At 30.9% G+C, this 12,471-nt stretch overlaps 1 protein-coding gene across 4 annotated transcripts in view; it reads left to right on the top strand.

The window, feature by feature from the left end:
* LOC143045753 (unconventional myosin-VIIb-like) overlaps positions 1 to 12,471 on the top strand; it is a 60,207-nt gene that overhangs the window by 36,949 nt on the left and 10,787 nt on the right. For 3 of the 4 annotated variants that reach the window (XM_076218473.1, XM_076218474.1, XM_076218477.1), the window contains 11 exons: positions 242 to 326; positions 771 to 877; positions 5,376 to 5,502; positions 6,154 to 6,272; positions 6,680 to 6,818; positions 8,153 to 8,283; positions 9,740 to 9,913; positions 10,191 to 10,294; positions 10,629 to 10,828; positions 11,375 to 11,429; positions 12,329 to 12,428. In XM_076218473.1, the coding sequence (XP_076074588.1) occupies positions 242 to 326; positions 771 to 877; positions 5,376 to 5,502; positions 6,154 to 6,272; positions 6,680 to 6,818; positions 8,153 to 8,283; positions 9,740 to 9,913; positions 10,191 to 10,294; positions 10,629 to 10,828; positions 11,375 to 11,429; positions 12,329 to 12,428 (1,341 nt within the window). Of the gene's footprint in view, positions 1 to 241; positions 327 to 770; positions 878 to 5,277; positions 5,348 to 5,375; positions 5,503 to 6,153; positions 6,273 to 6,679; positions 6,819 to 8,152; positions 8,284 to 9,739; positions 9,914 to 10,190; positions 10,295 to 10,628; positions 10,829 to 11,374; positions 11,430 to 12,328; positions 12,429 to 12,471 lie in introns of all 4 variants that reach the window. The other variant, XM_076218475.1, reaches the window with a different exon arrangement.

Genomic DNA, 12,471 nt, shown 5'->3' with positions numbered 1-12,471 from the left:
TCTACAATTTTTTACTAAATATTTTATACAAAAAATGTTTTGAAGGCTTTTATGGTTTGATTTTTGCAATTCATGTGTAAAAAGACACTTAATTGTCTGAAATTTTTTTGTTTATTTTATAGGATACTATTATTAATGCACCTTCTTTCTTAATTTAGAATTTATATAACCTAATGTTATTCCTTCATCTGCAATTTCCAGACAACAAATACATTATAAAACTTATAACTGTTTTTTTCAGTCAAGAGTGTGCAGTATACAAAGATTTGAGAAGAACTACCACATATTCTACCAAATGTTATCTGGTCTTTCTGCAGAGGAAAAGGGTAAAATTATATTTTTAAGAAACATTATTTATTAACTAAATGTTTCATTGAAAATTCAGACTATTGTTTATCAATATCATGCTATTGGTCTAATATCCCTTTCAGGGATCCTGTCACAAGATACTATCCCGCATAAAACTCAATATTATATCCTTCAGTTGGAGCTATACTGCAATCATCTTGTCTGTATTTTCATCCGTCTGTTCACCTTGCTCCTTTTAAGAAATTTCACTAGAGAATGACTTCATATTTGGTAAGCAGCTTGACAGTGTTGAGTTGTAACTTGTTAACACTTATGAATCACTCAGATACCTACCGATACTACCTTGTCTTTACTTTGAATTTTTCAATATGCTCAACGAATCAGTTTTAATGATGCATTTGATTATAAATGAATTTGTTTGTACATACCACTGTTTGATATATATCATCTTCTCTTCACAGCTAAGTTACACCTGACAGGACATTCTGTACATAATTTGAGATATCTGAGTTGTGGAAATACAGATTTTAATGACATGGAAGATAAATCTAGATTTGATTCATGGAAAGTAAGTTGTGAACATTATTGTAAATCTTATTAAAAAGATAGGCAGTGATGCTGGATTATTGTAAAAGTTAAAAGAAGGGCATTAGTATTTCCACTTATTGAAGAGTATCTATAAATATGCATGTAATATTCACTATATTCAAAGAGAACGTCTTTTCTTGTGTGATATGCAAAGATTTGTTTACCGGTAGTTATATAAATAGGTTTGTCTCATTGAATTTGACAACAATGTGAAAAAAACGTGCACTCCACACTAGGCCACAATTTAGGAACAATCCTTCTAATAGCAGTAAACATTTTATAAAAAAAAAATACCTTAAGCCAGAACACACAGTAACATACTACTAACTTTTTCAGGTAATAATCAACTGAACATTGTACCCTCCTTCTAATACTGTGAAAGTACTTTAATTAGTGGGTATCAATTTTCGTGGTTTGAGCAATATTTACTTGTTCGTGGGTTTTTAAATTCGTGGGTTTTAGTTTTCTGAAAAAAAAATTAAATTAAAAATTAAAGCCTTTATAAACGAAGGTTACAAATAGTCTGGATTGAGGAAATTGCAAGGTAAACACTGACCCGTGTTAATGTGTTAATCGTAGTGATAACATTAATTAATCCATGATAAAGTGATCAACAGATTAAAGCCCATAAGAGGTGTTAATTAGGCCATAAACATGTCATCTAAAGAAAACAGTAACATAAACAAATGCTATAAACGTATCTTAAATTGTCAAATAATTCTTATGAAAATCATGCCCAGCATGAAATGATAATTTCCCATATGTACGAGAACTACGAGGATATAAGATGAACACTTTATAATACCAGCATATCAATACCGGAAATTTGACTTTCATCGATCAAAAATATGTTTAAGAGAATTAAAAGATCAAAAGTTGTACACTTTAGGTTATTAAAGATTAAATGGGTATAATCCTGCATGGGGTTGTAGTTCTGTGACTGCTATGAAATATTTTACGTTATTCAATATTTTCTCTAGACCATATCAGTAGTCAAACCTACCGATGAGGATCTTTCCATTCTTTCCATGTCTTGATTTGGACAATGGTTGTTTTATTTCGTTGGACACTTAAATTCGTGGATAAAGTCATCCACGAAAACCATGAAAATTGGTACCCCACAATAAAAGTACTTTCACAGTAAATGTTTTGGAAAAAAAGGACTGACTTCATCTCTAATCTAAATATTCTGATATGTGCAAATAATTACAATGGTCAGATAGACATTTCTATTCTATATACTCACCTTTAGAAACTGTGGGTATATCAAATGTCTAACATAAATTTAAGGAATGAGAAACATCGGGTCAACTGAAAAACATGTTCTCGTTAGAAATTAAAAAAATATTCTGGTCCACCCTTTTCAGACTTAACATCTTAAGACTGATAGTGAATGACTGAGTAAGGATAAAACAGGTTTAGACAAAAGGAACAGATAACTTTTTTTTTATTATGTATAAATTGTTCACTTAACTATTTCAGCAGTGGAAGTCAAATACTTTTTCAGTTGACAGTGCAAATGTTTCATTTAAATTCAATAGTGTACACACGAGTTTTTTAGAATCTTTAAGGGCATCCGATACAGTTTCTCGATTAAATGTCATTTTTATAAATTTGTAATATGTTGTAGGCCTTGGCGAGATATGAAATAAAACACAAAATAAAACATAGGTCACCGTGCTTGTTTTCGAGAAAATTGAGGCTAAAAAGTGGGGATTTGTGCAACTTTGTAAAAAAATTAGGCAATGTTAAAATTTTTTTGGAGCAGATATGTTTGGTCGTAAATTATTAAGATAGGGTTCAATCTGAAGCTGTGATAAGTGACAAAAAGGAAAAAAATAAATCACTACATGAATAACTATACAATTATTCAAGCCTTGCTTGTCATTGCGGACCAGATGCTCAAAGTGGTATTTTTTTAAACCTAAAAACATAGAAATAAACTGTTTCTGAAAATGTCATTTTTATGATTTTTCTGCATAAATTGCATTTTGTCATTCTTTCTCCAAATCCCAAATAAAAAATATAGGTCACCGTGCTTGATTCCGTGATAAACGCGATTTATCCTAAAAATTGCGTCCCCCCCTTTGTAACCTCAACGTTAGCACTAAAGTGCACGACGTCGCTGGCAGACAATTTCGACGTTATCTCTGCAAATGACCGGAGACATTTTTCAGATGTATAAATATTGCTTGTAAGATGTGTTAATTACTATCTATAAATTGGTAATATTGTTTCCGGAAATAAAATCATGTGAATAACAAATCCCTCTCTCTGTTTGTGGTCTAAGTGAGAAATAAACATCTCAAGAAAAGTTATTACGGACTGTTGATAATTTTTACGGCTTTTGAAATTAAATATTTGGCAATTTAGAACTTGACATACAGGTACATTTACTGTACACAATCGTATATTATTTCATACCGTATGTTGACCTCTAGACTTATTTTGTTTTGTTTGGTGGGCTGCTGTTTCATTACAAATAATCCTTTAAATTCTTTTATTCACGTTTTAATCACAGAGAAATCCGGTTTTGTTGATACGAATTAAAAGTTAACGTTGGACAGTAAATCAAATTAAACGCGAATTAGAATTTACGTTAGTACGTAAAACATGACTATAAGGTACAGGATTTGCTCATTGTTGAAGACCGTACGGTGACCTATATTTATTAATTTCTGTGTCATGTTTGTCTCTTGTTGAGAGTTGTCTCATTAGCAATTCTACCACATCTTTTGTTTTATGTGGTCAGAAAACAAAAGCAAAATCTTATAAAGGATAACTCTTCAATTTGCTAAAGAATGCGTTTGTCCAAACAATGAAACTATAACTTTGATTTTTTTTTATTTGGCAAATACGATTCGATTAGTTGCGATTAAAATTCTTCTCTCATAGCGTTGGTCAATAACTATATATTTTTTTCACCATATAACGCGTACATAAAATATCGCACGTCCATTCCACATTTTTCAAGTGTACAATTCTTGTTAACTTTCTATAAAACTGATATCGTATAGACACGCTCGAAAATCAGTGCATATCAACTATTCTTTAAAAGAGTTATGCCATTCGGAAATATTGATTATATTGGAAATTGCGTTGTATTTGCTGTCATTCCGTCATTTCTCTAATATATTTATAAAAAATATAAAAAAAATAAAAAAATAAACAGTTTCGCTACGAGCGCATGATACGCCCGTCGTCTTATGATTTTGAATAATATGCTGTACCATGTTTACGACGGACAGACGGACGCGGGCATTTGTATACCATGATATGTCCCGTCAAAATATTTACGGATGTATAAACATATTGTTGGCTATTGCCTTTTGTTAGATAAAATACGTGCAACGTGGAAGAAATAAGAACTTTGTTCTTTTATAAAAGTTGTATCATTGTTTATATTTGCGGCGTTTACCTACATTTTCCGTATTAGTTTTAAAATATCATTGGTTTCTTGTGATGTAATAAAATGTCAATCATAGATGATGAATGATAATAAAAATGATAATTGACTTGCAACAATTGGGTCAGTCGTCTTGAGATTGCTCACTATACGATATTTTGTTGAAGATCTCAAAGAAACAGTAATTTGTTTTATTTCTTATAAGGTTATTAGACTGTTATCCTGTTAGAATCGAATGAACTAATATTAATGGCGTAGAAGTTAGCATGCGGGAGAAAGAAACAGAAATTGGAGCATAAAAATTCCACATTACGTTTCTTATTACAGAACATTACACGCATTACGTCCCGCAAAAAGTGACGTTTTGCGGGAATTCGAACGCTTAATGTCGCGCCAAGAGTTAACTCCCTTGAAACTGTATCGGATGCCCTTAAGTAGAATGGTATATTAATATAGAACTATGTTCTAATTTATCTATATTTATACTCCCGCTTTAAAAAAGGGGGGGTATACTGTTTAACCTCTGTCTGTCCGTCCGTCCGTCCGTCCGTCAGTCCGTCCGTCAGTCAGTCCGTCCCATGAAACTTTCGTCACATTTTTCTCAGGAACTACACATCCACCCTTTCTGTAATTTGGTATCAACATTTATATATGTCAGCTATACCGTGTGATGCGTTTTCAGATTCATCACTTGACAACTTCCTGTTTACCGAACACTTGTCTGATTTTACACATGATAGCCAAGTTGAAAATTTTCGTCACATTTTTCTCAGGAACTCCAATACAAGGATTTCTGAAATTTGGTTTCAGGATTTATATAAGTCAGCTATACCGTGTGATGCGTTTTCAGATTCATCACTCGACAACTTCCTGTTTACCGAACACTTGCATATTTTTACACTATTAATATTATCCACTTGCGGCGGGGGTATCATCAGTGAGCAGTAGCTCGCAGTTTCACTTGTTTGTTTTAGCTTTGCCTGTCAGTTCTTGGTATACCTTTCTCTGATGTTATGAGGATATTTGCTGCTGTATTGTTATTATGTTTTAATATACCTATATTTTGTTTTAGCTTTGTCTGTCAGTTCTTGGTATACCTTTCTCTGATGTTATGAGGATATTCGCTGCTGTATTGTTATTAGGGAATGTTGAGTTTGTTGAAGGGACAGGATTGGAGCTTGATATTGTTGGCAATAATGGTATTATTTTATATACTTATCATTGATTCTAAAATTTCTTAAAGAACGTAGATTTAAAAGGCAAAAGTTAAAATACTAAAATGCTATATGTGAAGTGTCATATTGTATTAATTTTGTAGGAAGTCCGAACAATCAAACAACAGATTAAGATATTCAGTAAAATGCATATTTTTCTATTAATTTTTTTCAAACTATCATAGGCATTAAGCATTTATATTCCTGTGAGACGGTATCCAAACAATAAATTATCTGAATAACATCCAATCTTCCTCTAGTTATTTAACATTTTTTTAAAACAGCTGACTGCTTTGGACAGACAGTTATTTTTGTGTCTTTAAAATAATTATACTAGATCCTAGCTGAGCTGAGTTGAACACCTTGTATTTTATATTTTTAGCGCTTGATAAAATGAAATATAGAATTAACCTCATTTAAGAAAATTGACAAACACCTGTATGGTTTATGTTTATAAAAAAAGTAAGTTGCAATAAGAAAGAAATGAGCTACAAAATGTCTGAAAGAATTTTGAAATATGTAAAATAATCTGGACCTCAAAATTGTGATGACAGCAAAAAAAATTTCATGCAAGACTTTATCATAACCAAAGTTAAAAAAAAAAAATGATTGACATAGTCTCCTTTTATACTGTAGAAATAAAAGCTGTAGCAGCCTTGCTTGGAGTGTCTGGTGTAGCCTTATACAGAGGTTTTACTACAAAGACAAGAAATACTAGAGGACAAGTTTGTAAATCATTGGCGGATGTTAATACAGTAAGTATAGCTTAGACAAAATAGAATTCAAATAAGTGGTAAGAATTTTACAAGACCATATAGACAGAAGATAATGAAGTTATTCAAAATAATTTTATGATATGTACAATACATTGCATGGAATGATTAATTGGTGTTTAATGTCATTTTCATTTCATATTGGCTATTTCATGGTACTCAGTTTTTATTTTTGGAGTAAACTTGAGTGTCCAGAGAGAACTATTAGATAGGAAAACTGATTATCCTAGTCATTTAAGATTGTAATAAAAAGCATCTGTCATGTGCAAAATTCTATCTCACCACTTTAGATTACTTTCAAGTGTAAATTCAAATTGAGTGTGAAGACAATTTATGTTATACTTCATCATGTGTATTTTGTTGTTATCATTGTACCTTTTATTTCCTAGGCAAATGCTACACGAGATTCATTTTCCAAATCACTGTACTGTAGAACGGTATCAGCCATACTGAAGAGAGCCAACAGTTTAAAGAGACCAAGTATCAATTCATTATTATCAGATAGTACAGAATCAAACATTCATCAAGGTTTGTTTATAATATCAGAGACATTAATGATAAAATTGTATGACTAAAAGTAAAAAAGTATTTTATGAAAGAAAAAGAAATCGTAATATTAAATTTAGTAAGCTGTGGACTAATGTGCTTCCAGATAGATTGTGTCAGTCTGACAAATGATTTTTTCAAACTTGACCTTGTCTCTGACTATACTCTTAGCCTATATAAGCAATTCTGTTTATTTATTCATCTGTCTTTACCTCAATAAATGTAAGTCCTGAAAAACATTGATCAGTAATATTCAAAGAGCAAAGTGTTAAAGGTTATAGAGCACTGAAAACACTACTGGAATCATACGCTTCAAACTATTTGCTCGGTTGACCTGCAATTTCTTATGTACATGTTTAAATTTAATGATTTCAGGAAACATAGGTTAGTGTCACAGAGACAAATGATTGTTTTCTCTTTTTCACACTCAAGAAACATTTTGCTTAGCTTTAAAAATTGCTGTAATTATGATGGAGTGTAATTATGATGGAGCTCAAGGGTTAAGATTGGATTTGGGTATTTTTTTCATCAGCATCATGAATCTTTAAATCTACAGTAGAAACAAAAATGGACTTGTGCATATTTGATAATGATTTTTATGAACATTAGAACTAATCAGTAGCACCTTAAAGCCTCTCTGCCTTCAATTAATTGTTTTGATCTGATTTATTTTTTGAATTTCCAAAAACAGATTTTGCCTTATCCACATCACTATTACTAACTTGTGCCAACTATTTGAGCTTGAGATATTTCGAACATTTTACTTGATGATCAATAAATTTATGTGATTAATAATATAATAAAAACTATTTTTGCAATTACAGAAATATAACTTTAATTAATCCTCAAAAGTAAATGCTTTGGTATAAAAGGGGAGATAACTCAGATCATTTATTAGATGACAGAGGTTCTGAAAAGTTGGCTGCTAAACAGCGTCCATGCTTTAACTTATGAACGGTTCGTCAAAAGCTTTTCAAATTCTAATATGTTGTTACAAATGACAAAATGGAGGTCAAGTTCGATATTGATGAGTTTCACTTTCACTGTTCAGCAGTAATTGTCCTTGTCATAGGACACAAATAAATGTTAATAAATCCGGTTTGCTATTGCCCTGACAGCCTCTTGTTTTCTATTCACATTATAATGCTTTTTTTCGTGTATAATCATTACAATATATGTTAATTTTGCACAGTCTGAAGCATCGGAATAAGAAAGGTGATCATTACTTTTTATTATACTTTATTTACAACGGATTCTTCTTTAAATAAATCATATCCGCAGATAACTTAAAACTATGTTATTGTTGATATTTTTAGAACCTACATCGCCTGACTCTATATCAAGTAGAAGAACATCATTAACATGTAGTACATCTAGTCAGTTTGAGAAGACAAAATATGATGGTTTTATAAGTATTGTAGATATGTTTGGTTTTGAGGTGGCTGAGGTAATTATTCTTTATTGCACCAATCAATTAAAAAATCTGTATATGTATAAAGTAATATACTATTTAAGAAAAAAAAACCACTCAAAGTTAAAAATTCATTTAATCTCTTTGAAAGGTTGTAGAAATAGCATGTGTCCTTATTTTATTGACTCTTTTGCATTACCAACAGTCTGATTAAAAACCAATCTAAAATGGAAGCAATAAGATATTTCTTTTTAATAACATTGCATCATCAAGTGTTAAATAAGTTGTAACATACTCACAACATCAATAAGATACTTTAGGAAAAGCAAGACATTCAATGAAAAAGTTGTTAATAGTTTATGATAAGGGGTCATGTAGATTTATGGATGCAAACAACAATGTTATAATAATGATAATAATTCATATTTTTTAGCTCATCTGGCCCAAAGGGCCAAGTGAGCTTTTCTCATCACTTGGCGTCCGGCGTCTGGCGTCCAGTGTCCGGCGTCCGGCGTCATCGTCCGTCGTTAACTTTTACAAAAATCTTCTCCTCTAAAACTACTGGGCTAAATTAAACCAAACTTGGCCACAATCATCATTGGGGTATCTAGTTTTACAAATAAATCTATACTACCGAAATGGTCAGTTGACCCCTTTAGGAGTTATTGCCCTTTATAGTCAATTTTTAACCATTTTTCGTAACTCTTAGTAATCTTTTACAAAAATCTTCTCCTCTGAAAATTCTGGGCAAAATTTAACCAAACTTGGCCTCAATCATCATTGGGGTATCTAGTTTAAAAATTGTGTCCCGTGACCCGGTCAACCAATCAAGATGGCCGCCATGGCTAAAAATAGATAATAGGGGTAAATTGCAGTTTTTGGCTTATAACTAAAAAATTAAAGCAATTAGAGAAAATCTGAAATGGGGTTTAATTGTTTATCAGGTCAATTTCTATCTGCCCTGAAAATTTGAGATGAATCGAAAAAACCAGTTGTTGGGTTTCTGCCTCTGAATTGGTAATTTTAAGGAAATTTTGCTGTTTTTAGTTATAATCTTGAATAATATTATAGATAGAGATAAACAGTGAACAGCAATAATGTTTAGCAAAGTAAGATTTACAAATAAGTCAACACGACCGATATGGTCAGTTGACCACTTTAGGAGGTATTGCCCTTTATAGTAAATTTTTAACATTTTTCATAAATTTTTGTAGATTTTTAGAAAATATTTTCCACTGTAATTACTGGGCCAAGTTCATTATAGATAGAGATAATTGTAGCAACAAGAATGTTCGGTAAAGTAAGATCTATAAACATATCACCATCATCAAAACACAATTTTGTTATGAATTTATCTGTGTCCATTGTTTAATATGCACATAGACCAAGGTGAGCGACACAGGCTCTTGAGAGCCTCTAGTTTACATTTCCATCATATGCAACGAAATGTCTATTTAAGATTAATATTTGTCAATATGTCTTTATTTTACAGACAAATCAATTAGAACAGTTATGTATAAACTTGTGTGCAGAGACAATACAACATTTTTACAATACACATATATTTAAAAGTACGATGGAATCTCTGAGAGAGGAGGAGGTTCAAACTGACGTGGATGTTACTTATTTTGATAATGATCCTATATTAGAATTGTTATCATCACCAGTAAGTTTTCAAATATTAAATGTTATAAAACAATAAAAAATACCATTTATTATTACAATGTATCAATTAATGCTCTATAAGATTCTATTTTTTTGTACATCTGTAATGCATTTGGATTAATACAGAGAACCAAACTTTTAAAGTTGTGTATCTTTATCCTAAATTGAAGGCTTCTTCGAGATTTAAGCAGTTTTAATGAGTTTTGTTTTTAATCATTTATCTTTCAAACAGGAAATTTTATTACTCAAATGAAGAATTATTTTCTGTATATTTTCAGAGAAATGGAATATTTAACATTCTTGACACAGAATGTACACAACCTAAAACTTCATCGGAGTCATTTGTATCTAAAGTTAAAATTCATCATAGAGTTAATAATTAGTAAGTATAGCTATGAAAGCTATGAAAGTTATACATTGACTGAGAATGCACTGAACTGTTCATTGATATCAGTTTCGGAATGTTTATCTTGATTATTCATAAAATATGATATATTAGTAAATTTTTGCATTAGAAAATACATGTTAGTTGGAAAAGCAGCCTGTTATTGAGAATTTATTTTCTGGTAGAATACTTCATCTACAGTTCAAAGAATAGATTTAAAAAATATGTACACATGTTTGAGGTTCTCCAGTTAAATTTTGTTACAGCCACAAATAAGGAAAAAATGAAGATGCATTTGAAAAAAGTTTTCTGATTATTTTATTTTTTTCAGTTTCTTTGAACCATTGCCAAAGTCAGATCATCAGTTTGGTATTCGTCATTTTTCTGGTCGTGTAGTGTATGATGCCAATAATTTCTTACCAAGTAATCGTGACCACTTACCAGATGATATTATGTGGGTGCTCTCCAAACAGAACTGTAACTTTGGATTTGCTACTCATCTTTTTAACCAAGAAATAAAACAACCAAGAGGTATTTTGTTTATCTCCTATAGAATGTTAATACAAATGCATGATCTATATACAGTATTTAGGTGTGTTAATTTATGATTTTAGAAAATGACCATTTTAATGTTTATTAAGAGTATAGAGATATTACTTTCAGCATATGCATCTTATTTACAAGAAAATAGTTCCACTTAGTTGCAAAGAAGAGAGAAAGATTTATCTCTAAGCAAATAAATTCATAGGGAACAGTGTTCATTGTTTTTAAAGTTTAATATTATCTAAAATTACACTTAATAATGGCTACAGTTCAGAATATCAATAATGCCTTTAAAAATGACAGTAAACACTTCAAATAATTATTAAACCATCATAAAACAAATTCAACAGTTGTTTCTCAGAACAGGTGTCTACTCAGCTGCAAAATTTGGTATTTATTTTTATGAAAATGTACATGCTACAAAAATATAAAATCAAATAAGCTGAGAAAAAATGGTTATGCAGCATATGAAAACTATTTATAATGCTTTCAATAACATATTACTTGAAGACTATAAAATTATTTTATTTACAGAGAATGGACCAAAAGGTCTGAAACATAGAATTTTGCCTGGTGGTACAAGTAAAAGGTAAGTTAATTTTACTGTAAACGTGACACTCTCTGTTAATTTTGAAAGTTCAAGTTCATTGTTGAAGACAAAAAAGCCTGGAGTCGGTTTCACAAAAAAACTTACGACTAAGATTTATCTTAAGTATACTCAATTTTTCATGACTTACTATCAATCTTAGTCGTAAGTTTTTTTGTGAAATCGACTCCTGTACTCAAAGGTAGGGGGATCCAAATGCTCATAATTTTTATCCCCCCTCCCAGCGGCAGAAGGGGAATTAAGTGTTACCAATGTCTGCCTGTATGTCCAGAAATTGGTTTAGCTCTCTAACTTTAGTTTGCTTCATCCAAATATGATGAAACTTTATACCAATGCTTATTACCACAAAACACAGATCAAGAATGAATTAGGATGGCATCACATTTACCGTTTTAGAGTTATGCCTTTTTACAAATAGAAAAATTGCTGAATTTAGGTTTCCTTTTTCTAACTAAAGTTTGCTTAATCAATATTCATGATGTTATGTCACTTATACACAAAGCTTTTTACCACAAAACTTAGATCAACTTTGAATTTGGGTTTCCCATGAGTCACTTTCACCATTCTTGAGTTATGTTCCTTTATAACATTAAACAAGCATGGGCATCATCTGTTGCCCAGGGAAACATTCTCCATTCTTTTGTTTACAAATTCACAATCTAGTCATATAATCTTCCAATGTTTTATAAAACTGCTGTTGAATTGTATTTAACACAGATAAATCTGAATTTCCTGCCATAAATTTAAATAGGGGACATAACTCAAAATATTTTCAGGGTAAATATTAATAATCATGTACATGTACATGTATATGCTAATTTCAAATTAAGAATATTCTTCATTACCATCGACATACCATGAGATCTATTTTTTTATTTCAGTGAATGCAAGGGATCAGTATATTCTGACTTCCAGTTGAAGATCAACAATTTATTGAAAACACTTGTGCATGCTAAATGTCATTTTGTACAGTGTTTAAAGGTAAACTACTATAAAACTTTAGAATTATTGGTTTTACTGAAAG

This window comes from Mytilus galloprovincialis, chromosome 9, assembly GCF_965363235.1.
Source record: "Mytilus galloprovincialis chromosome 9, xbMytGall1.hap1.1, whole genome shotgun sequence".
Taxonomy (NCBI): domain Eukaryota; kingdom Metazoa; phylum Mollusca; class Bivalvia; order Mytilida; family Mytilidae; genus Mytilus; species Mytilus galloprovincialis.
Note: the sequence above shows the minus strand (reverse complement) of the source record. Positions and strands in the feature narration are given on the sequence as shown.